The sequence below is a fragment of the Ovis canadensis genome, chromosome 14, assembly GCF_042477335.2.
Source record: "Ovis canadensis isolate MfBH-ARS-UI-01 breed Bighorn chromosome 14, ARS-UI_OviCan_v2, whole genome shotgun sequence".
NCBI classification, from domain to species: domain Eukaryota; kingdom Metazoa; phylum Chordata; class Mammalia; order Artiodactyla; family Bovidae; genus Ovis; species Ovis canadensis.
In genome coordinates this window covers 24,307,185-24,332,340 of record NC_091258.1, presented here as the reverse complement: position 1 = coordinate 24,332,340, position 25,156 = coordinate 24,307,185, and the positions used below count along the sequence as shown (strand labels likewise).

The 25,156-nt window shown below is 51.9% G+C and overlaps 2 protein-coding genes across 3 annotated transcripts in view; one reads left to right on the top strand and one right to left on the bottom strand.

Annotated features, from left to right (window-relative positions):
* KIAA0513 (KIAA0513 ortholog) overlaps positions 1 to 5,901 on the bottom strand; it is a 60,098-nt gene extending 54,197 nt beyond the window's left edge. Inside the window, exon 1 of one of the 2 annotated variants that reach the window (XM_069549662.1) lies at positions 5,686 to 5,901. The gene's annotated coding sequence lies outside the window, so the exon portion shown is untranslated. The remainder of the gene's footprint in view (positions 1 to 5,685) is intronic. The other variant, XM_069549664.1, reaches the window with a different exon arrangement.
* Positions 5,688 to 24,346, top strand: ZDHHC7 (zinc finger DHHC-type palmitoyltransferase 7). Its single transcript, XM_069549665.1, has 8 exons — positions 5,688 to 6,261; positions 15,958 to 16,043; positions 17,735 to 18,056; positions 19,948 to 20,072; positions 20,447 to 20,543; positions 20,983 to 21,064; positions 21,778 to 21,908; positions 22,519 to 24,346. Exons 3-8 carry the CDS (start codon positions 17,742 to 17,744, stop codon positions 22,693 to 22,695), a joined length of 927 nt encoding a protein of 308 aa, XP_069405766.1. The 5' UTR covers positions 5,688 to 6,261; positions 15,958 to 16,043; positions 17,735 to 17,741; the 3' UTR covers positions 22,696 to 24,346.
* Positions 24,347 to 25,156: the final 810 nt, after the last annotated feature.

The window sequence follows — 25,156 nt, the reverse complement described above, 5'->3', positions numbered from 1 at the left end:
ATTCCTTTTACTTTGAATGAGGCTGAGCATCTTTTCATGTGGTTGAACAGAGGCTCCACTTTAAAAGAACTATTTCGTGGGATGAATGGTTAGCTGCACACCAGCTCCTGATGGATACAGAGAACTGATCCTGGAGCTGAGATGTCCTCGTTCCTGTGAGGACGTCCAAGGGTAGGTGTTTGGTTCCATGGGCCTTATGAAATCAAGGAGAGACCCCCAAAAAAGTGTGTTGAACCACAGTCTCAAAATAGGAAGAAACCTTAGAAATCAAGTCTAATCTTGTATTTTTTTAGAGATTAAAAAAAAGCTGAGGCTTAGAGAAGGGAAATGCCTTGCAGAAGACCACATACCAAGTCTGTTGAGAAAGAGATGAAAATCCTTGATAAGAGTTGAATTGTTTTTGTCAACTGCTGTCATCCTGTTAGATATTTTAATGAATGATTTCATCATGCTATTTCCTTTAGCAACAGCGCAATTTTCAAGTTACAGTAAACAAGCCCATATAAGTGTGGGGGCTGAGGAGAATTACAAGTCTTTTTTGTGAAAGACTTTGAAATGGGTCACAAAATTATTGCGTGTCTTCAATGGACAACTAGGTGTTGTCATGCACACCCTTGGATTATCTGGGTCTATGGATCTTTTTCTTTGCTTTAAGCTATTTCTAACTCTATAGGTTTTTAAATTTATTTATTTGGCAGCCTCAGGTCTTAGCTGCAGGCCTAGGGATCTTTCGTTGTGGTGAAGGGACTCAGTAGCTGTGGCACGTGCAGGCTTAATTGCCTTCCAGCACACAGGATCTTAGTTCCCAGGCCAGTGATCGAACCCATGTCCCCTGCACTGGAAAGTGGATTCTTAACCACTGGCCCATGAGGGAAGTTCCATTCTATAGGTTTAAATTTTATTTATTTATTTGGCTGTACTGGGTATTAGTTGTGGCACTTGGGATCTTTAGTTGCTGTGTGTGGGATCTAGTTCCCTGACCAGGGATCAAACCTGGGCTTCCTGCACTGGAAGTGTGCAGTCCCAGCCACTGGAGCCAACAGGGGGGGTCCCAACTCTATAGGTTCTGGAGAACAGACGGCAAGGCAAGTGATTCTGTTACCAAGGCTGTTGCCCCAGAATCTTACCCTTGCCCTTCCTTCAAATAAAATGTGTTTTTTTTCTTTAATTTACTTTTTAAATTTTTGGCTGTACCATGTAGCATGCGGGACCTTAGTCCCCGACTAGGGCCCGAATCTGTGCCTCCTGCAGTGAAAGCTCAGAGCCCTAACCACTGGGACCACCACAGAACTCCAAAACCAATTATTCTTATCTAAGGAAATCCCGTGGACAGAGGAGTCTGGTGGGTTACAGTCCATGGGGTTGCAAAGAGTTGGACATGACTGAGCGACTGAGCAGCCACAAGTTTCAGGAGGAAGATGCAAAGAGACAAAGTAACAAGGACTGGTTAGAACAAACTAGGCCAAAGACTGGGGAAGATCTGGCTTCCAGGGGACCTTGAGTCTCATTATCACCTCACGGTAATATATTAGCACACGCTAAATGACACACTCATCAGTGCCAGAACAGTTGACAACTGCCAGGACAACAACTGAAAAAGCCCATACAAGCACTGCAAAGGAGAGGTGCAACAGTGCCAGGTCCCAATGACACCCCTGTTCTCCACTAAGTCATGAATATTCTTTCCACTCCTTCCAATTCCTTCCTTTTAACCTTGACCTTCTAATATATTTGGTGGCTCCACCAGAATTGGGTTGAGAGCTGATTTGCAAACTAGGTTCCCCCTTTCCATTCTTTGGTCGTTGAATATAGCCTGTGTGATTCCACTCTCAGCACCAGTTTCAGGAAAAAGACAAGAGGTCTCCATGCAAGTCCAGTTGACCTGCTTGGTAACAATGCCTGCCCACTGATATCTGACATTTAAATGAAGCTTGTCTGGCAGAAGTTCAACTGACTTCCCTACTGTCAGTTCAGTTCAGTTCAGTTGCTCAGTCGTGTCCGACTATTCGCGACCCCATGAATCACAGCACGCCAGGCCTCCCTGTCCATCACCATCTCCCGGAGTTCACTCAGACTCACGTCCATCGAGTCAGTGATGCCATCCAGCCATCTCATCCTCGGTCGGCCCCTTCTCCTCCTGCCCCCAATCCCTCCCAGCATCAGAGTCTTTGCCAATGAGTCAACTCTTCGCATGAAGTGGCCAAAGTACTGGAGCTTCAGCTTTAGCGTCATTCCTTCCAAAGAAATCCCAGGGCTGATCTCCTTGCAGTCCAAGGGACTCTCAGGAGTCTTCTCCAACACCACACCTTAGTAGTAACTTTTCCAGTCCTGTGGCCACTGCTGAGTTGGTTCCAAACTTGCTGGCATATTGAGTGCAGCACTTTCACAGCATCATCTTTCAGGATTTGAAATAGCTCAACTGGAATTCCATCACCTCCACTAGCTTTGTTCGTAGTGATGCTAAGGCCCACCTGACTTCACATTCCAAGAGGTCTGGCTCTAGATTAGTGATCACATCATCATGATTATCTGGGTCGTGAAGATCTTTTTTGTACAGGTCTTCTGTGTATTCTTGCCACCTCTTCTTATTATCTTCTGCTTCTGTTAGGTCCAGACCATTTCTGTCCTTTATCAAGCCCATCTTTGCATGAAATGTTCCCTTGGTATCTCTAATTTTCTTGAAGAGATCTGTAGTCTTTCCCATTCTATTGTTTTCCTCTATTTCTTTGCATTGATCGCTGAAGAAGGCTTTCTTATCTCTTCTTGCTATTCTTTGGAACTCTGCATTCAGATGCTTATATCTTTCCTTTTCTCCTTTGCTTTTCGCTTCTCTTCTTTTCAGAACTATTTGTAAGGCCTCCCCAGACAGCCATTTTGCTTTTTTGCATTTATTTTTGATTTGGTTCAATTAAGGAAATTCTTTTCTTAATTTTTTGGCCACACTGCGCGATGTGGGATTTAGTTCCCCAACCAGGGACCGAACTCGTGACCCCTACGTTGTGAGTGCAGTGTCTTAACCACTGGCAGCATTCCTGACTGCCTACACGTACTTGTCTTTTGGATTCATTGTTGAACCACTTGTATCATTCATCTTACCTACTTTTTCCCTCATAAATTAGTGAGTTAACTCTTTGACACGTGTATGAGACATAAATCTTTGACATATTGGTATGAGAGTCACGATTTAACTTTTAAAATTTCTCAGATGTGTTTATTAACTTTTTTTTTTAACTTTTTTTAAAAGATACTTTTGTGGGGAAGGATAAATTAGGAGGTTGGGATTAACATATACACACTGCTATATATAAAACAAATAACCAACAAGGACATACTGTATAGGACAAGGAACTATACTCAATATTTTGTAATAATCTATAAGGGGAAAGAGTCTGAAAAAGAACATATACACATATATGTATAACTCAATCACTGGGCTGTATACCTGAAACTATATTGTAAATCAACCATACTTTAATATAAAAGAAGATATCATTTAACGTTGTTCATAGCAAGTGTATCTTAAGCATAGCAGCCACTTGCAGTCTCGACGTTATCCAAAGACAATCATCCTTTCTTTCAGCCTATACAAAAAGAATTGTGCACAGATTGGAAGCCTACCTCTCCTTTATTCCTTGTGGAAATAAATAAGCCAGGAGATTAGGAGGGCTTCCCTGATAGCTCATCGGTAAAGAATCTGCCTGCAATACAAGAGACACAAAAGACTCTGGTTCAATCCCTGGGTCAGAAAGATCCCCTGGAGGAGGAAAGGGCAACCCACTCCAGTATCCTTGCCTGAAAACCCCCATTGACAGAGGGCTGACAGTCCAAAGGGTCACAGAGTCGGATACAACTGAGTGAATAAGCACAGGAGACTCAATGAGGATTGACTGAATATATGAAAGTGAAAGTCGCTTAGTCGTGTCCGACTCTTTGCAACCCCATGGACTATACAGTCCATGGAATTCTCCAGGCCAGAATACTGGAGTGGGTAGGCTTTCCCTTCTCCAGGAGATCTTCCCAACCCAGGGATCGAACCCAGGTCTCCTGCATTGCAGGCGGATTCTTACCAGCTGAGCCCCAAGGAATATATAGTACCATATTAAATGCACAGGCACAGTAACAAAGAAACTTTTAACAGTTGGAACTCAATGAGTGATGCACCTTTTACTTCCAAAAGCTTAGCTGCAGAAGCATATCTGGGATCAAGAATGGTAAACTGTGAGAAGGTGGCTTGCAGACAATGAGATTTCTTTCTATCCTTCACCCTCAATTCAGTTCAGTTGCTGAGTCGTGTGCGACTCTTTGCGACCCCATGAACTGCAGCCCGCCAGGCCTCCCTGTCCATCACCATCTCCCGGAGTTCACTCAGACTCACGTCCATCGAGTCAGTGATGCCATCCAGCCATCTCATCCTCGGTCGGCCCCTTCTCCTCCTGCCCCCAATCCCTCCCAGCATCAGAGTCTTTGCCAATGAGTCAACTCTTCGCATGAGGTGGCCAAAGTACTGGAGCTTCAGCTTTAGCATCATTCCTTCCAAAGAAATCCCAGGGCTGATCTCCTTCAGAATAGATTGGTTGGATCTCCTTGCAGTCCAAGGGACTCTCAGGAGTCTTCTCCAACACCACAGTTCAAACTCATCAATTCTTCCGCGCTCAGCTTTCTTCACAGTCCAACTCTCACATCCATACACGACCACAGGAAAAACCATAGCCTTGACTAGACGGACTTTAGTCGGCAAACTAATGTCTCTGCTTTTGAATATACTATCTAGGTTGGTCATCACTTTTCTTCCAAGGAGTAAGCGTCTTTTACTTTCATGGCTGCAGTCACCATCCGCAGTGATTTTGGAGCCCAAAAAATAAAGTCTGACACTGTTTCCTGTCTATTTCCCATGAAGTGATGGGACCAGATGCCATGATCTTCGTTTTCTGAATGTTGAGCTTTAAGCCAACTTTTTCGCTCTCCTCTTTCACTTTCATCAAGAGGCTTTTTAGCTCCTCTTCACTATCTGCCATAAGGGTGGTGTCATCTGCATATCTGAGGTTATTAATATTTCTCCCGGCAATCTTGATTCCAGCTTGTGTTTCTTGCAGTCCAGCGTTTCTCATGATGTACTCTGCATAGAAGTTAAAGAAGCAGGGTGACAATATACAGCCTTGACGTACTCCTTTTCCTATTTGAAACCAGTCTGTTATTCCATGTCCAGTTCTAACTGTTGCTTCCTGACCTGCATACAGATTTCTCAAGAGGCCGGTCAGGTGGTCTGGTATTCCCATCTCTTTCAGAATTTTCCACAGTTTATTGTGATCCACACAGTCAAAGGCTTTGGCACTCTCAGTTAGTTTTTATCAATCTTTCAAGTTAGTGGGTACTTAAAGAATTTAACAACAAACACTGAGCGCCTACTTCCCAGCCCTGAGGAAATTGTTCCTAGTATAGGAAATACCCGGCCCCTGCCCACCCACCCCCGCCAACCACCACATACATAAACAAAGCTAACCACGTTTCTACCTTCGACAAACTTAGGACTCAGCCATCTGTAAGGGGTCGCTGGGACGCTGAGGTCCCCACGCCCCCCCCCCCCCCCCCAGAGGCTGTTAATCGGGAATCACGCAAACAGCGGCGCTTCCCCATCCCCCAACTCGCTTTCCGGCCCAGGCTTCCCCCTGGCGCTTCTCCACTAACCCGTGACCGGATTTCTCATCCCCGCGCGCCGCACGCACAGCTCGCACCTCTCGCTGGCTTCACTCGCGCCGCCGCGGGCCCCTGGACACGCGGGTCCGAAAGCCTGCGGCAGCCCGTAGCCCCCATCCTTTCTCTTCCCCAGACCTCAGCTTGCACGGATCGCTTTATTTTAGAAAGCGGAACTTGAGACTAAGGAGAGCTATCTTTCCCTGGAACAGCCAGTTTTCAGAACCCGCGGCCCCAGAGTCGCAGAAACCCCGCCCCCGCCCCCGCCCTCGCCGCCGCGGCGCGGCCGGATCTGCGCAAGCGCGGCGTCGCCGACCCCGCGCGGTTCACTTCCGGGAGCCGAGCCTCCGCGCTTCCCCGGCCTGCCTCCGGGTCTCTTGTGCCCCTGGGCGGCCGACCCCCTCCGACCGGCCCGGCGGGACCGGGCCGAGCCGCGGGGCCCGCCGTGGCCCGGCCATGAGCGCGGCCGCATGATGCGTCCCTGCCTCGGCCGCTGCAGTCGCCGACGCCGCCGTCGCCGCCGCCGATCGGGAGGAGCCGCAGCGCCGGGCGACCCCGCCCGGGCCTCGGGTGAGCGCGGCGGGCCGGGTCGGGCGGGCTGCTGGCACCCGGCTCTCCCAGCCGCTCCGGGCACCCCCGTCCGCCAGTCTCGGGCTCCTCGCTCCGTCCTGCTCCACCCGGGCGCGCCGCCCCTGCGACCTTGCCGAGTGCCTCTCGGGGGCACCTCTGTGCCGGCGCTTGACTCCTTCCTCTGCCAGGTGTCTCCTTGTCACTCCTTGGTGCACCTCTCGGGGTAGGACCTGAATCGCAGCCCCAGGTTGTTGCCTGACCTTGGGCGTGACACTCAGCTTTCCCAGCCACAGTTCCCTCCTTTTGATAGCTAATAAGGGGGTTGTTGTTAGGGCCGGAAGACATAATAGCTATAAACCCTTTGTAAGCTGTAAAGAGTAGTTTATGGGCAAGCATTGCAATGGGCTTGCTTAAACATCGCCTATGGCTTCTCAAATGCGCCTGTTCTTCACTCCTTTATACGTTTTTAGCTTTTCTTTTTTGTTCTTTGCCCAGCTCCCTCCTCTTCCCTTACTCTGCCCAGGATCTTTTCGGGGGTTACCTACCAGGCCACCTGGGACAGTCAGGTCAGCCTTCAGGGCAATGTTTGAATCTTGCTGCAGCCAGAATCATCTCTCCTGAGGAGTCATTGCTGCTGGAACTAAGTCTCTCTTCGCTGTTGGATGGAGAGACTTTATTGGCTTGTGGGTAACCGGTTTTGTGAGTGTAAGAAATGTCCATATAGCTGCTCTGTAGCTTCTTTTGCTGACTAGGTCCTGTAAAGTGCAGTCCAATCAATGCTACAGTGTTTAACGTTTGCAGTCTGCTTAGCATTTGTACTTAATGTACATAGATTTATCTATTTTACTGCTACTGTCTCAAATCTCGGTCTAGAAAGCTAGAACCCGGTCCGCCAATCTCATCCGCCAATCTCGGGCCCCTTGCTCGAGGGTCTAGAAATCTCGGCCAACATATATTCCTTCTTAGACTATTCACTTCAAAGACAGTGAACTGAATCCTCTGATACTTTTACAACTTTAATTTTTTAAAAATCAGACCTAGTTTTTTGATACTGTCTTACAACTTTTACAAAACTGAAGGCAACTTTTAACAGTCACCTTATTAAATTTGCTTGTTAGTAAGTTGGGATACTTGATTACAGAGAACATCTCTGGGGATATTTGAAAAATGTGATGGAACACACATGTTAAATTACATCTTTTGAACATTCTGGTAAAAATGGAAGGGTCAGAATGATGGACACTATTTGGATTGTGTACTTTCCAGAGTGAGGCTGGTAGGTTGATTTTTGAGTTGTGAGGTGGAGGAGAATGAGACTAAATGAAGGTAATTTCCTAAAGAATTCATAGAACAACAGCTGGAACTCTGCACACATCTCACCTTAAAGTCAAGTGAGTAGACATGTATACAGAGGTTTGGTTTTTTTTTTTAACCAGTGACTCAGAGCCTACCTCGATTACAGTGAGTAAATTGGGAAATACTGGCATGACTAGAATGACCTCAGTGAGAGAGAAAGTACTGAAAAGAACTCTATAAGAACTGGCTTGAGCCAGTCAAACATCTGGACGTACCTTTCCACTTTTACTGAAACTGTTCCCTGCAGGCTTGGACCCTTTGGTGACATAGTAATATCATCTTTGTTAATTTGAGGAACTGGACCGAACAGTAAGTTCACATATGAAGTTAATGCTTGGGATGAAATGAGTAGTCGTTTTCCTGATGATTCCAGACGTTCCGTGCCCCAGACCATGCTGAACAGCCCTAAGGATAGTTCTCTTGAAGCAGCTTTTTGGGGGTCAGTCAGTTCAGTCGCTCAGTCGTGCCTGACTCTTTGCAGCCCCACGGACTGCAGCACGTCGGGCTTCCCTGTCCATCACCAACTCCTGGAGCCTACTCAAACCCATGTCCATTGCGTCTGTGATGCCACCCAACCATCTCATCCTCTGTCGTCCCCTTCTCCTCCCGCCTTCAATCTTTCCTAGCATCAGTGTCTTTTGGGGGGTATGTTTCTTTAAAGTAATACTTTATTTAATTTTTTGGCTACACCTGAGGCTTGTGAGAACTTAGTTCCCTGAATCAGGAATTGAACCCATGCTCTAAGCTGTGAAAAGCACAGTCCTAACCACTGAACTGCCAGGGAATTCCCTTAAGTAATGGTTTAATTATAAAATTAATACATACTTGTTTTGTAAAAAAAAGCAAACACACACTGGAGCAGAGCATGAAATATAGATTCCCAAACACTTACTCCTTCTCCCTTTTGTCCGCAAAGCCAGTGTCACGTTAACTTGTGTGTGACCCTTCAGCTGTAGCACCCAAGAAGAGTTGAGCCACCTGCAGAGTTGGTCATCTACAAAGTCGAGAGGGAGCAGTTTCACGTGTCTGTACTTTGCTCTGCCTGTTCTGGGATGGCATTTCATCAGTCACTTGCCTCTGATTTTTTTTTCTCTTTCACCCACTTCTTTGCCTCTATCTACAGACATGTTCTCGTCTCCATTACTGCTTGATTCCATTCTTGAAAACGCGCCAGTAGAATTTTATTAATTGTCTGGTAAAATCCAGACTCCTCATGGGGCCAAGATAATGCCTTATACTGGTACAGCACCTCACAGTTTTGAAAACAACTTTGTTGTCCTGCGGTGCTGTGTGTGTCTCGGGTGCTGGTAGATGTTTGGGGAATGAATGATCTTGCTGGGCAGGGTGGGGGTCTCCTACACCGAGGAGACAGCAGGTGCAGAAGCACGGGGCGGGGGAGGGGGGGGTCCACGGTCACAGCAGGGAGACAGCAGGAAGCTGGGCGAAGAGCCCGGAGGGGCCCGGGAGCCAGCTTCAGTGGAGCCCCGAATGCCGTGGCCCCAAGGTTTGGCCCCTCTATCGGTTAGGATTCTGCAGAGGGACAGCCAGAGGTGAGGGAGCCTAAGCTTGGGTTGTGGGAAGGTGGGCAGGGAAAGGGCGGAGTGGTAACAGAAGCGTTAGCAGCTCCTAGGAGGAGTGACGGGGAGGAGGACTTGGGTCTCGAGGGGAAGGTTCATGGTAAACCCTGGGTGTGCGGGGAGCATTATCAGTTAATGGGAGGAGAGGCCGGCTCTGTTAGCCGCCGGTTTAGGTGGTTCTGGGAGAGGGCACAGGGCGTGTGCAGCCCTGGTAATTAGCAGGAGCAGTAAGGATAGAGAGGCTTCCAGCTTCTCTTGAGACAGGCTTTTACAGCGTTATCTTGGTTGAAATGCTTTTAATTCTTAGCGTTCTGTATTTCCAAAACTCACTCTGTTACAGAATGCATTTTCTAAAACCAAGTGCTCTCGGAAGCCGTGTGTTTAATGGAAGAACATGGGCTCTGGAGTCAAAACTCCGAAGTGTTTTTTTTTTCTTAAACAGACCCCCATTTGACTGACAGGCTGTGGCTGTGGGATAAAGGTGGAGCTTTGGCATGTTGTCCATGCGCCTTCGAGGCTGCTTCGTGCAGCCTGTGCTCTCCTGGTGACACACCCAGAATAAACCCTGCTACTGGGGGTCTCTCCCTCTGCCCTCCCCTTCCTAAGCTGTCCACATTACCCCACCACCACCATCTGACCCCACCCCAGGCTCCCCCTTTTGACCCTTTTCCCTATTCGTGGTCCTGTGGGCTTCATTTTTGCTTTCTCATCTCACTCAACAGGTATTTGCAGAGTTCAGGGTGTGCCGGGGGTATAAGTAGAACATTCCATTGAGGTGATGACAGCAGAACAAGACAGCTGGGGTGGGAGGGAGGTGAGAGGTGAGGTCCGCAGGCCCCGGGCGGTAAGGCTGTGCAGCCACACGGGAGGCATGGGGGTTTTGTTGTAACTGTAGAGGCAGCCGCTGGCTGGTTTTGATAGACCAGGAGTGGCAGGGTCTGACTTCTCTCTGTTGAAACGGGCTCCAGATGCTGATTGGGGATTGGGTTAGGGGCCGAGGAGTAGTTTGGGGGTTGCGCAGAGGCCACGAGTATGTAACAGTGCTGGTTCATGCAGCCCAGGTGAGGGCTCCCGAGCCTTGATCGGGCTAGGCAGGCTGGTGCAGGGTGGCTCACATCTAGGCAAGTTTTGAAAGTCAAGCCCACAGGACCTGCTCATGGGTGAAGGGTGGGGAGCTGGGGGAGAAAAGTGAAGTGAAGGGTGTGTCCTGATTTTTGACGCTGGCAACTAGATGGTGGTGCAGGTGCTGTTTATCAAGATGACAAGGTGGGATCCCAACAGTCTGGTGGGTGGAGGGGTTTCTCCTTTGACCTGAACTGTGGTCTTGTTGAGTAACTGGTCAGACACTCAGCAGCACGTTCTTCGTTTGCGGGTTTCCCACATGCATCTTCTCTAACTTCACGGAGCTGAGCTCTTGGAGATCATTTGGAGAGCACACAGCCACCGAGGGAAGCCCAAGCCCCGCCTGAGCACCCCAACACTGAGGTGTCTGCGGAGGAGAAGGGCCAGCCAGGAGTCTGGGAGTGGCTGGCGGGGAAGGCGAGGAAGCCAGAGTCGCCCCCACCTCCACCGAGAGCCTGGGCTCCTTCTGTGTTTCTCAGTTTGTCCTCTTTTGTTTTAGTATGAGAGACCTTCCGAGAGAGGTTAAGTTTACTGTTCACAGAATGGCAGATGTGGCAGCATACCACTGAGACTTGGCTTTGGTCCGTTGTTTTTTTCCCTCAAAGGTTAATATTCCATTCTTCAGCTTCAGTAATTTGAGAAGAAAATAGTGGTTCATATGGCATATATTATTGGTCTTGTTTGAAAGCCCGAACTAAATCTTTGATGATTGCAAATGGACGGGACGCACACTTAAGAGCATGGTTGCAGTTGTGGTGCGTGCAGCGGGCTGGGTGGTCTGCACGCTCCTCTCCTCACCAGCTACAGGGAGCAGCCTGTGTCTCATCTCCCCACCTCCCCCAGGCCTGTGCTGGTTCACTTACACAGGGCTGCACGCGTCCTGCCCTTCTCCTAAGCCTCCCCTGCCTCAGAGCAGCCTGTTTGCAGGGCCACGTGTGACATCTTCCCGTTATCCCCAGTGACGGCACCTCCTTGGAGTTCTTAAAATTCTCCCTGGAAGCTTATTTTTTGGTCATAATTATTTCTCTTACATCATAGTAAGTTGAGAAAATAACAGGAAATCCAGAGAAAAAATTTTAGACCAAATAATGGAAAATGTACCCGGGCGGATCATTAAAGAGGGTAAATCACACACACAGGTGCCCCTGCTGACCCAGCCCCAGGCCCACCTGGCTCCAGAGCCCACCCTCCAGGCCTGTGTGTGCTGCCTGCTCCAGCCGTCGCACGCCTGCCCCCATCTGCTCCGTGCTGGCAGTCCCTCCTGGTTGCTTGCCTTCCTCCTTCCATCCAGTCATGCTTGGTCAGAGATGGCTCTAAAACATCTGTTTACCAAGCCCCAGTGTCTGCCTTTGCAGCAGAACGAAGTGTGGAATTCTAGCCGCCCTAGTGTGGCCTTTGGGTGCTTCACGGGTGGCTCCAGCCTCCGTCCCTGCCTCCCTTACGCTGGGGGTGGGGGGTGGTGCTGCAGCCCGTGGTTCCCTCTCCTGCCTCGGTGTCTCTCGCACTGTTGCCTTCCTAGCGGACACCTTTCTGTTTTCTGGACAGGATGAGCTGTTGTCGGCTCTCTCCGTCATCACCCTCTGCCTGTCGCTGGGGGGGAAAACGGAACAGCACTTAGCAGGCTGGTTCCCATCTCTGGTGTGTGAGCCCTCGTGGGCCGGGGACCTGCCTGTGGTGAGCATCCTGCGGGCCTCGCATGGAGTCCGGAGCTTGGGAGCCCGCCCCCACGTCTGAATGCAGCAGATCTCAGGGCACCGTGTCTGCTTCTCATGCCGCCTCTGTGCCTGAGGCAGAGATTTGCTTACTACTCGTTTTTATAGGTCAGCAGTGGGTGTCTGAAGAGTAGAAGAATGCTGAATGTAAAAGCAGGGTGTTAGCGAAAACATGAACACCAGACTCTGGGGTGGACATTCCTGTTACCGCAGTAGCAACTGATTGCCAAAGAATACTGATGTCTTTTGTTTACTTGTTTTCAGTTTGTTTATGAGATGCATTTTCTGTCTATAGGCATGAGGAGAAAACATCAGGGGAAGAGATTAATAAGACACCTGCCCACAGATAGCATTAAGGGTAAAGTGAGACAGGGCCTGGCTCAGAAGGCTGTGTCTGCAGGGAGAGCACCTAGAGCGGCTGTTACCACACCCTTCATACCTGCACACGCACCAGTGCTGGGCATTTTGTCTCTTCATTTTTTAGTTGAGGAATAATTCATGTGAAATGAAATGGGACAGTTTTAAGTGTATAATTTTTTATTTTAAAATATGTATTCAGCTGTGCTGAGTCTTCACTGCTGCATGCAGGATCTGGTTCCCTGACCAGGGACTGAACCCAGGCCCCCGGTCTTAGGAGTGGCATCCTAGCCACTGGACCACCAGGGAAGCCCCGTAACTGTCCTTTGACCGTTTGTTTTGTCCTGACAGTGCGTGTGTCTGTGTAGCCTGCTGCCCTGTCCACGTAGGGGACTTTGCATCAAATCAGAAAGCTGCCTTGGTGTCTCCTTCCTTCCCACTTTGGTCCAGCCCCATTCTGAGCTCTTTCAAAGTACATTAGCTTGGCTTGGTTAGACGGCCATGGAGATTGACTCCTACTGAATACATTCTTCTGTGTCTGGTTTCTTTCACTTAGCCACATTGCTGCATGTATCTAACCTCCCCCCATTTTTTAGTATGATTTGTATGAGTAACTGTGGTTTGTCTGTTCATCCCCTGGTGAGGGATATTTGGGTTTTCTGGTTTGGTGGGTGTGATGAACGGAGCAGCTGTGGACAGCTCTGTACATGTTTTGTGTTTATACGCGTGCGTGTGTGGGGATTGTCCTGACCCAGGAATCAAACCCGCATCTCCTGCATTGGCAGGAGGATTCTTTACCACTGAGCCACCTGGGAAGCCCAGGTCCCATTCACCTTGAGGTAAATACCTAGAAGTGGAATTTCCGAATCACAGGGTGGGTGTTGGTTTAACTCGGAGAAAGTGCCAGACCACTTTCCAAAGTGGTTGCTGTGTTGGTTACTCTTTAAAATTTATGAAAGTAACTGGGGATTTGGCCTCATTATAGAGATTCTGCTTAAGCCCGCGCCCTGGGATGCGTTGACCTGTGTTTTACAGAGTCAGTTTTCTTTTAAAACAGTGTTAACATAAGCCTATTTGAAGATACTCAGAATGAATGTGAATGAAAAGTGGAAAATATTACTAAGCATAATTAGGCATTACTGGTTCAGCATGTTATTTAGCATTTAAAGTTGCTGGCTCCTGCATAGATATTTAAGTAAAGTTACTATGTGTAAATGCCATATTTTAAAAGTCACCTCTGGGCTTCCCTGGTGACTCAGTGGGTAAAGAATCCGCCTGTCGGTGCAGGAGACACGGGTTTGATCCCTGATCTGGGATGATCCCTCATGCTGTGGAGCAGCTAAGCCCGAGCAGCACCACTCCTGAGCCTGAGCTCTGGAGCTGGGGAGCCACAACTGCTGAGGCCCCCATGCTGTAGAGCCTGTGTCCCGCAACTGGAGAGGCCGTGGCAATGAGAACCCTGCTCCCCCAACTAGAGGGTACCCCCTGCTCTCCGCAACCAGAGCAAAACCTGCCCAGCGCTGAAGGCCCAGCACAGTGAAAAATACATAGAATTATGAAATAGATGCAGTTATCAAAAAGAAGGTCGCCTACTTTAGTTTAAGCAGCTTGTTCACGGCCGCATTTGTAACTAAAAGAGTTCTGAAAGGAGTGAGAGTCACAGGTACACCAGAGAACCTTGGTGTGCGCGCCACCGCTGGCCGTGGGCAGGAGGCTGTCCAGCTCAGTGTGGAGGGCAAGCAGGGGAGCCTGACCTCAGAGCCAGTGCGGTGGAAGGGGGCGTGCGTGGCCAGGAAGCGGCGAGCAGCCCCCGGTTCCTGGGGGCCCAGAGCCCGTTCCGTGGAGACCGCCAGGGGAGCTCAGCCTGCCTGCTCCTCAGTCCCACCAGTGCCCTGTCACCTCACCGTCCTCCTCGCCAGCCCTCTGGCGTCTTAAGTCAGGGGTCTGGGTTTCAGACAACAGACACCAGCCGAGGGTTTGCCCAACAGAGCAGGGTTTTGTTGGTAGGACACTGGATGCAAATGGAGCGGACCGGCCCTGAGGCGCCAGGGCCGGTGCGGCAGTGGAGCTCTGCCAGGGAAGGATGTCTCGTTGGGGGCTGCCTTTGCCAGGCATCCCGTTGTTTGGAAGTTTGTCCTCTGATTCCTTTTCTCTCCTATGGTCTTTTCCCCCCCCAGTTTGTTTTTAGTTGATTTACAGTTTTGTGTCAGTCTCCGGTGTACAGCAAAGTCATTCAATTATTATATATATGTGCGCGCGCGCGTGTGTGTGTTCTTTTCCATATTCTGTGCCATTATTAGTCTCAGAAGGTGTCAAATGCAGTTCCCTGTGCTGTACAGCAGGTCCTTGTTGCTTACCTAGTTTCTGTATGGCGGCATATATATCAGAGAAGGCAGTGGCACCCCACTCCAGCACTCTTGCCTGGAAAATCCCGTGGATGGAGGAGCCTGGTAGGCTGCAGTCCATGGGGTTGCAGAGAGTCGGACATGACTTTCACTTTCTAGCATAGGAGAAGGAAATGGCAACCCCCTCCAGTGTTCTTGCCTGGAGGATCCCAGGGATGGGGGAGCCTTGTGGGCTGCCGTCTATGGGGTCGCACAGAGTCCGACACGACTGAAGCTACTTAGCAGCAGCAGCAGCAACAGCATGTATCTTAATCTCAAACTCCTAATTTTTTTCCTTGGCTCTTTTTTGTTTAGTTCTCCTTTCTGGGAGGCGTCCCACTCTCTCTTCCAATCCTGTTTTTAAGATTTTAAAATTCTCTCATGTTTTTATTTTTAAGTAAGTAGGAAGTTCTCAGAATGTTCCTCTTTGTCTCACAAATGCAGCCTCTTATCTCCTCGGTTTTCTTCCCTGTGCATTATACCTGCTCTCAACTCCTGTTTCCCTCTGGTTTCTTTCTGGGGCTCTGTCTCTTAAGAGACCTGGTTGGGGCTTTCTCCAAAATAACTGACTGTCAGCTCTTCGCTCACATTTAAGCCTGAGATCTGCCAGGCACGTGGCAGGGGCTGTGTCGGTGGTCAGCTGTCCTCTGGCAGCCCTGCTCCTGGGGAAGCCTGGCAGCAGTCTGATCTCTCTGGGGGAATGCCCCCACCTTGTGCTGTCGGTCAGCTTTTATTTTGGGGCCAGATGAGTGCTTCCAGGAAGGCAGTGTCCCTTCGCCCACCTGCCGGTGCCCAGTGGGAGACACCCCTCCCCGTCCCACCTGCCCCCTCGCGCACTGTGCCCCTTCCCCAGACCCCTTCCCCGGGGGCCCTGGTGCACCTCTCCCCTCTCACTCGTCTTTGCTGCAATTGCTTGGCTGTGGCTGGTAAAACGGTTACCTGTTGAAATGCAGGTTGACTAGATTTGGTCTGGATTATCCCCAAGGCTCTTTCTCAAGGGATTTTGGCTTACAGGTTTAATTTAAAACCGGGGCTAAAGTAACGGGGTAAAATGGACAGGTTTATAATTTTCAGGGTTCTGTCAATTTACTAGTAATGAAAACCTACAGGAGTCATGATTTCATAGTTAAAGATAGTTCTGAATGCCAGAACAAGCAACTTTTCTAATTAGATTTTATTATCTTTCAGATCCTGTCACATAGGACAGTATGCACCTTAAGATCCTGAAGAAAAGGCACAAAATGTTCAAGTAATGTCTAGTAATAATTTGTGAGGTAAGTGTCTCCTCAGGTATATAATCACTGTTTCCTCTCTAATTGCTCACGCTAACTTGATGGTTAATGGTCACTTCCTGTCAATGATTTGCTGACCACCTACTCTAAGAGGAGAGTGTGTCCTGGAGCAAGATCCCAATTATTAGCAGGAGTTACAAGATGAGGGTAGGCCTCCTAGCTACATGACTGGAAAGGTTTTGCTTGGATGGCTGTCCCTGAAACAGTGGAGATGTGCAGTGTTGCTCCTGGTGTTCTGGGAAGCGAGGCTTGATTTAACACGAGGAGAAACAGGTTCACGGGGTAGACAAAAGCCCGTTAAACTAGCCATGGAAATAGAGAACCGATGACGTGACATCTGCTTGACTGTCGGCCAGCACACCGTGCCTTCGGGGCTCTCTCAGGCAACCTGAACACAGAGCATTCCGTGGGAGATGGTGTGGAGTGAGGCTGCGCCCTCGCCCTGGGGTCGCGTCGCCAGTTGCTGCGCCCTTTGCTCTCACATTCCTAGTGTCTGTAGCTGAGTGAGTGTGAGGGAGCAGTTTCTTCATTTCCTCCCCTCCTTTCCTGCTGCACTGATGCGGCGTAGGTGCTGTGACTCAGCAGAAGGCGCCTGTCTTGATCACAGAGAGCCCAGTGTGTGTGGCCCAGCCTCCCTGCGTTCGTGGACTGCTTTCTTGAAAATCTTGAAGTAACTGTGGGCTATCAGACTATCTGATGGGTGGGTTTGACAAGTCTTGCTCTAAGGCACACAGCAGGACCCTAATGTGCTTCTGGGATGATCCCAGCCCACCCCTCCAGCTCCCCTGGGTTGGTGTGTGCACGCTCTTCCTCACAGTCAGAGCTGCCATCTGTGCCCCTCTCTCTGGACCAGACAACCGGACTCTGACAAAAGGCTTCTCCATCTCTGGACGCACGGCCCTGCGCCCTGCCCAGCACCCAGGTGCCACGTCTCATGGCCTGCGTCCTGCCTGAGGAGCAGCCACGCAGCAGAGGGAGTCTGGCCAGAGGGCTTTCTCAGCCTTGGTGGGCTTGTAGGACCCACTAGGAAGCTGTGTGGCGATCACCAGGCCACTCACCAGATCTGAGAGAGGGACCAGCTTCACACTGTTGCATCTGGTTGTAAATGAGATGAGAGGGGGTTATGGGGTAAAGCAGCAGCAGAATGTTTACGAGGAAAAGTGCAAGTTTGTCTTTAGTTTCTGGCCCTACATGTTCTCACCTCTCAGGTAATTTCCCAGTTAATGTGGGAGGGTTGTCAAAAGAACAGCCCAGTGAGTGAGGGAAACCGTTGAAAGAATGAGAGAGGAAGGGCATTCTAGGAACAGCATAAAGGAAAGATGGAGATTAAAATGGGAGCCTGGCTCAAAAACATGCTCACCCATCGTAAAAGAGTTAGAACTCAGGGAAAGGGAGAGCACACGCTGAGCGAGATGGAGAACCATTGGGCGAGAACCCTGAGCTCTGCATCGGGGGCCAGAGTGGGCACGAGCAGCAGGAGTCGCCTGTCCGCCAGCCTCTCTGCCGCTGACCTGCCTGGGCTCCGGGTGCTGCGTGGGCAGCGGGGTGCCCAGGCCTCACCCTTGGGCTCGGAGCCTGGGCCCCGTAGTGTGCGTCTGGCCCTCAACCTGTGTCGTCCCTGAGGCATGGCTGGGCGGCTGCCGTGACCACGTGCCCCTCGCACCTTCCCGCAGGGAAAGCATGCCGTCCTCAGGACACCGGCTGCGGGACGTCGAGCACCACCCTCTGCTGACCGGGGATGACAGCTACGACTCCGCGGCCTCCTCTCCCGCCGAAGCCGACGCGGCCGACAGGGTATGGTTCATCCGCGATGGCTGCGGCATGATCTGCGCCGTGCTGACCTGGCTGCTGGTCGTGTATGCGGACTTCGTGGTCACGTTCGTCATGCTGCTGCCCTCCAAGGACTTCTGGTACTCCGTGGTCAACGGGGTGGTCTTCAACTGCCTGGCGGTGCTCGCCCTGTCGTCTCACCTGCGGACCATGCTCACTGACCCCGTGAGTGCCTGCCCTCGGTGGGCTTTCTTGTCGGGTCCAGGCTGGGGAGACACCAGTGGCTGTGGCTGGAGGGCCTCGCACTCCCGTGGCCTTGGGGTTTGAGTTCTCGGGCACAGGCTGGCGGCCTGGTCCGCAGCGTCCCTGGAGCACACACAGCATCTGGATGGAAGTGCTATTGGAGTGTATTTAGGGAGTGCAGACTAGAGGCCGGGCGCCAGGAGAGGCTGCAGGGAAGCTGTCAGGAGGACTGCCCAGGGGAGCGCCCAGGCTGCACTGGGATAGGACGTGGGGCTGGGGACCACGGTTCTGGGAAGACACCGACGAAAAAACGCACCCTGCAGATGGCTGGAATGCGAACGTGAGCTTGAGGAACATGCCTCAGGTATCCAGGAGGTTTCTTTGGTGGGGTGAAGAGGGGCCCAACTGGTGTGGAGGAAGCAGGCGCTCCTGCTGTGTGTCTTGGCAAGACCCGGGCCTAGGAGACCCAGCTGGCCCTTCTGCTTCACGCTTGGCCTGGGAGAGCATGTCTTTAGCAACAGAATCAAGTGTAGGTCACCAATTGCAGGGACCTGGGGGAGTCATCGGGCAGCCCCGAGGGGGACCAAGGCAGCTGCCCAGGGCTCTGAGCCGCAAAAAGGACCAGAAAATGCATTTATTTCCTCGCCATCTGGTCACCACTGGTCGCCTAATGAGCACTCTTAAGTGGGTGGTGGGGGGGGTGGGGTCGCGCGCTTACTGTGGAGCAGCGAGTGCGTGTCCGTGAGAACTAAGGTGCGGCGCTCCTAAACCTGGTCCCTTTCTTCTTACGGGACCTGGGACCCTGCCTCCATCACTTCCTTCTGGTGATAGGGCGGCCTGCCCGGCTCTTGGGTGCCTTGGAGCCCAGTGGTCCTCGGTCTTCACGTGCACGTGCTGGGCTTTGCAGACGTGGCGTCGGCCCTCCACGCAGAGTTGGGCTCGGCCCCTGCGTCCCCGGCAGCGGGCTCTGGCTGTCTTTACTCCTGCCGACAGCGGTGCCCTGCCGTCTCCCCCACCCTTCCTGTCCTCACACGCTTGGTCTCCCCTCCCTAGTAGGGCTCCTTCTCTAGAAACACGTATTTCTTTGTGAAGGACAAGCCCCCATGGGGCACAGAAACGAGACCCAGGTTTATTCCCAGTCCACACAGCCATGGCGTCCAGAATGGATCTCCCAGACATGATTTTCACTGCCTGTGTCCACTGCCCAGACAACAAACCCTCCGCCCTGCAGCCTGTGGCCCATGGCTACCCAGCACACAGGGCTCCCTGGCCCTCTGCAGCTCGCCGTGCTGGGGGCTCGCGTGGACGCCCTGTGAGAGCCCCGCTGCCACTCCCACCCCTGGGGCCAGACACAGGGCGTCAGGGGCCCAGGGCCACACTCCCCAGGCTAGTCTGTGATAGGTCTGCAGGGAAGCATTATGCAACTTTAAAACATGAGATAAAGTCTTTTTTCAGACTGTTTTGTTCAGCCACCCCCTGTGTAGCTGATAGGAAACCTGTGGGTGTGCTTATCAGGGACACCCTGCCCAGGAGTGTGGGCAGAACTGGCTGCCCAGGGTGGAGGGGGAGTGGCTGAGCAAACACAGCCAGCCACTGGCGTGTCCTGCATGAAGTTGGAAAAATCCAGGTGACTCGCCAAATTATGAAGGATAATGTGCTATTTGAGTTCTTTTTATAGCTTGTTTTCTTTTTCATGAGAACAAAACTTCTGGTCCTATGTTATGTGAGTGATAGCCATTTTTCACAGTGATATATGTGGCAACAACAGCTTTATGAATAACACCTAAGACTAATTCCTAAATTTACTGGGTTTTTTTTTTTTTTCTTAAAAGTTCGTTCCTCCCAGCTAAAATACATTGTTACTAAACCATAGGGGGCGGTCCCCAAAGGAAACGCTACTAAAGAGTACATGGAGAGCCTGCAGCTGAAGCCCGGAGAGGTCATCTACAAGTGCCCCAAGTGCTGCTGCGTCAAGCCTGAGCGCGCCCACCACTGCAGGCACGGCGGCTCTGCCCTGGGGGGTACGGGCCCCGGGGCGGGGGGGGGGCTGAGCGCCCACCACTGACGGTGGGGAACCCCAATACCCACCACTGCAGGCACGGCGGCTCTGCCCTCGGGGGCGCAGGCCCCGGGGCGGGCGGGGGCTGAGCGCCCACCGCTGACGGCAGGGAACCCAAATACCCACCACTGGAGGGACCCCCATCCTTAGGGCAGCCTGAGCAACACCCCGACGGGACCACTTTGAAAGGACATCCGGAGCACCCACCTTCCCTGGGGCAGGATCCCCCGGGTGGCCTCTTAGCAGAGCTGTTTTCAATGGGTGATGTTTCCTCAGAGCACAGAATAGTAAAAATCTAACTTCTCCTTTTCAGCATTTGCAAAAGATGTATTCGGAAAATGGACCATCACTGTCCGTGGGTGAACAACTGTGTCGGAGAAAAGAATCAGAGATTTTTTGTGCTCTTCACTGTGAGTAAAGAGACTACTCATGTAGTGACTTGTGTTGAGTCTTAATTCTTGATATACTGTCTTACCTGGAGTGAGTGGTTATTCTGACATCAGACCTGCAGTCCCTTCTCTGGGGTTCAGATTTCAGCTGTGTTGTCGCTGGTGGAGAGGCACCCAGCAGATGAGCGTGTGTTGCCTGTTGCTCCAAGTGTTCGCTGTGATTTAACTTTCTCCTGGATACCTTGACCCACCGTTGTCACTAAAATGTGCTTCCCCGCAGTGTATTAGTCTGCGAGATTACTGTCCTTGGTCCTGAGTGGCCCCGGGGAGGCATGTCACCTGCTCCCCCTCACTGCTACTGCCCACCTCCCACACTCTCACTGAGCCTGGGACAGAGCAGTGGGCTCGCGAGTCCACGCCCTCGGGTCCTGGCGCCGTGCTGACCGGTGTCTCCCTGCAGATGTACATCGCTCTGGCATCCGTGCACGCGCTGGTCCTCTGCGGGCTGCAGTTCATCGCCTGCGTCCGAGGACAGTGGACAGGTAGGCCTGGGGGGCGGCTTCTCTTGCTCGTTCCACAGTAGGGGGAGAGGGAGGAAGGGGCCTCCAGTTTCAGAGGAAGTCCTCACAGTTGTTTTAGGAATTAATGGAGAATTTTAAGAGGAGAATATGGGAAATTTCTCATGCTGCCATTTAGCTAGTACAATGAAGACACACACACACACATAACACACACTTGGGTCTTCCTGTCAGCTAACAGTTTCTGCTGAGTACCATTCGTATCCTGCAGACCTTTGAGACTGGGCCAGAATTCGTGTTGTCCCCACAGGCCTGGCGTGTGCTCTAGCCACTGGATAGGCATCATTCAGGGCCATCGGATGAGGCAGGACGAGCCGTGCAGCATGGACTCGTGTGTGCGTCCTGTTCACAAGTGTAGGCACAGGCAACTCCCATCTTTTCTGGCTTTAGTTGTGTTTTAATACACAGTTCAGTGCATGAATACAGTCTCAACAGAACCCTGGGGAGATACAGGGTGTTTCAGATCTGCCGGCCAGGCCGTGGTGGTGTGAATGTTGGCCTGGTGGGGCCACCCTCTGCCCCGGGTGGACAGCAGGTGCGCCTGTGAATGAAACGAGCTCGCTTCTCTGTGGACAGTGGCGCAGAGGGGCCCTTCCGCAAGCTGGACCCACGCCTGGGGCTCGGGACGTGGGGGGTGCTCCGCCGTGCCGTCACAGCCAGCCCCCTCTCGTTCGCAGAGTGCAGTGACTTCTCCCCTCCTGTCACTGTCATCCTGTTAATCTTCCTGTGCCTTGAGGGTCTGCTGTTTTTCACTTTCACCGCGGTGATGTTCGGCACCCAGATCCACTCCATATGCAATGACGAGACGGTATGCCCCTCCTCCGCTGGGTGTGTTTGGCCTCAGTGCACCGGAGTGGGTGGGCAGTGGACGCAAGGGCCTGGTGTTCCCCAGGACGTGGGCGGGGTAGCCCCGGTGCACTGTGACAGCATCACTGCCTGTGTCCCTCTCCCCGGGCACAGCTTGGGGCTCAAAAGTCCCTTTGATTTGAAAGTCAACAGAGCCAGGCAGGTGGAGCCAGCAAACGCCCCGTTTCTTGGAGACCCTGCCCTCGGCAGCTGAGTGAATCACAGGGACTGGATCGCCTTCCTGCCTTTCAGTTGAAGGCCTCGAGCAGGCACTTTGACACGTTTGTAAGACCCGGAAAGAAAATCGGCACCTGGCCCGGAGGCCTGGCCCCCCTCGCGGCCCTGGGGCTACCTGAGCTTTGCACCCGCCTGGAGGCCGCTGCGCAGCTATGTCTGACATGGTCTGGCCAGCGGCTGCAGCCCGGCCGTGTGCACAGTGGCCCGCAAGACTGGGACCAGGATGTGTGGTTCGGGTGGTGCCTCCCCCGTGGTGACCGCTCACCTGCCCTTCCTGCTCATACCTGCCCAGGGTTTTCCTGGTGCTGCCGCCCACTTGCTTTTCTTCCTCCCAGGAGATCGAGAGGCTGAAGAGCGAGAAGCCTACCTGGGAGCGGCGGCTGCGGTGGGAAGGGATGAAGTCCGTCTTTGGAGGCCCCCCCTCGCTGCTCTGGATGAACCCCTTCGTCGGCTTCCGGTTCAGGCGCCTACAGACGAGACCCAGGAAAGGGGCCCCGGAGTTCTCAGTGTGAGGCCTTCTCGTCACTCCAGAACTTGTCCATGGACTTAATTTATCTGGGGTTGGAAAGGGTATCAACAGCTCCCCTGTGACCCCGAGGGCGAGTGGCCCAGCGGCCTGCAGCGAGCGGGACTTCACACATTCACGGTCACAGACGGCAGGTTCCCCACGAATGATGTCACTGTCCAGTAATGGAGGGATGTGGCCGCACGGAGGAGCCAGATGTCATTCTCTCCCTGCACAGTCAGGAGTCTGTTAACATGCTCAGCGTCTGTTACACGGGTTGTTAGAATCCTGTGTGCCGAGCTGCTTTCCTCAGTCATGAAGAAAAGCCAGTCCAGTGGACAGAAGCGCCACGGTCAGTGGCCCTGGGACTCTTCGGGCCCCCTCGGTCCAGGAGGGGTCTGGGCGCAGGAGCCCGTGGGGGCCACGGGAGCAGCCGGGCCATACGCTCGCTCCTGGCCTGGGGCTGGTGGGCCCTGACCCCACGAGCAGGTCCTCGCGTGTCAGTGTGTGTGCGTGCACGTGTGTTTCAAAGTGGGCCGTGGTGTTCAGGCAACGTATCATGGGGGTGTGCTGCAAACAAGCTGTTTTTTAGAAACCAATGTTTCAGGGAAGAGGGGCGAGCTGTGCGGGGCCCCCTCCCGTGGGGCTTACATGAATGTATTGCACACTGGAGAGTATCGAGATCCAAAGAGCGGTCGTTCCTGTGTGGTCCTCTGTTGCCCTCCCTCCTGTTCTCAGTTTATTTTAGCAATCTGGAGTGCGCGACAGGGCTTTGGAACCGCACTGTGTGGTTCCGGCCAGATCAGCGGCGTATGCCGGCCCCTCTGTGGCCCCGGGCTTGCGCAGCTGACCCTGCGGGAGGTGGACGAAGCCCTGAGAAGGGGAGGGGACCTGGAGGCAGGAGCCCTGTGGACTTGGCCTGCAGACAGTATTCAGGATGGCAACAACTGGTTTGATTTTTTAAATTCGTACCTTTTTTGGGTATCATTTTGTTTGTTTTTCTACCCATGTCACAAGTGATAAAATAGGACCCTTGGTGCAGAGCTTAAAATTATGCCAGAAAGCAAACAGCTCCCCAACCCTGGGGATTCGCCTTAAACTTGCCTGGTCTGTCCATGTTTTATGGGATTCCACCATCTCTGACACAGTCTGGGGTCCCGAGCCCCCTTCCATGCTGAGAAGAGTGGGCGTCTCCCTCCTGGTCTCCACGCCTTTCTGCTCACCCATAAGCCATTTTGCTTTTGTTTGAATTAACCCATCCTCTATCCTGATCAGGGCTGGCGCAGAACCACAGAGGGCCTACCCTGACAACAGACGTAGCTGAGGGGAACGGGGTGGAGGGCGGAGGTGAGGTGGCTCGGTCACTGCAGAAAAGGGCTGGGGCGGCTGAGTCACAGCCGAGGACAAACAGGAGGCAGGAGTTCCCGAGATTGTTCTGCACACTCATTTGCACATCTGTCATTGGGGTTGGATGTGTGTACTGAGCTTCAATGTGAGGCTTTTAATATGTATATCCTGGTTATCAATAAAATTATCGAAGTGGTTGAATCCTGTGAGACTTGGCAAATATGTGCAAATCAAGTATACTTGACTTTTCAACCTCTTCTTTCAATGTAACTTTTGTAAGAAATAAAGTCACCAACTGACGTTGTCCAGCAGTCTGTCCAGTAGCCGGTTCTTGGTGGGTTGTGGGCGTGATTCCGTGCTCAGCTTTGCCTCGGCTCATGGACACCACACCCGGGCCAGTGTCCAGAGCCCCTTCAGCGCCTGAGACGTGTGACTTAGCACCAAGGTCGTGCTCACACAGGTCGCCATTTCCACATTTTTCATTTTACTCTCAGTTGATGCACCTCATCTCACTTAGCTTTGCCCTAAAGCTTCCTTAATTTTTTAGTGTGCTTGGAAATAAAAACAGTTTTAAAAGTCCCTTGAGTGCTTGCTGGGATTCACCAGTGAAGCCATCTATTCCTGGACTTGTTGGGAGGTTTTTGATCACTGACTCCAATCTCCACATTAGTTATAGCTCTGTGCAGACTTGATAAAACTAGAAATGAAAGACTATGCATTATAACTGATGCCAGAGGAAGATCACGAGAGACCACGGTGAGCAACTATGGCCAGCAAGCTGGATAACTAGAAGAGGGAGGTCGATTCCCAGGATCAGAAACCTGCTGAGACTGAGTCACGAAGAAACAGCATCCCCTAGAAGGCGCCAGCTGAGATGGACGCCACGGTGTGTTTGGGGAAGCGTGGCCAGTCATCACTGTTCTGGGGGATGCAGAGGCAAGTGTCAGCGGCACATACTTTGTTTTGAGGAATTTGTGGGGGCAACTTGAGACCTCAAATCGCTAAAGAAGCAATGTTCAAATCAAATGAAGCGTCTGGGGTTTAATTTTGCTTCTTCTGTTGCATCTCGTTCTGTCACCCTTGAGGACGTCGTGTGGGACAAGTCAGGAAAGGAGATGAGA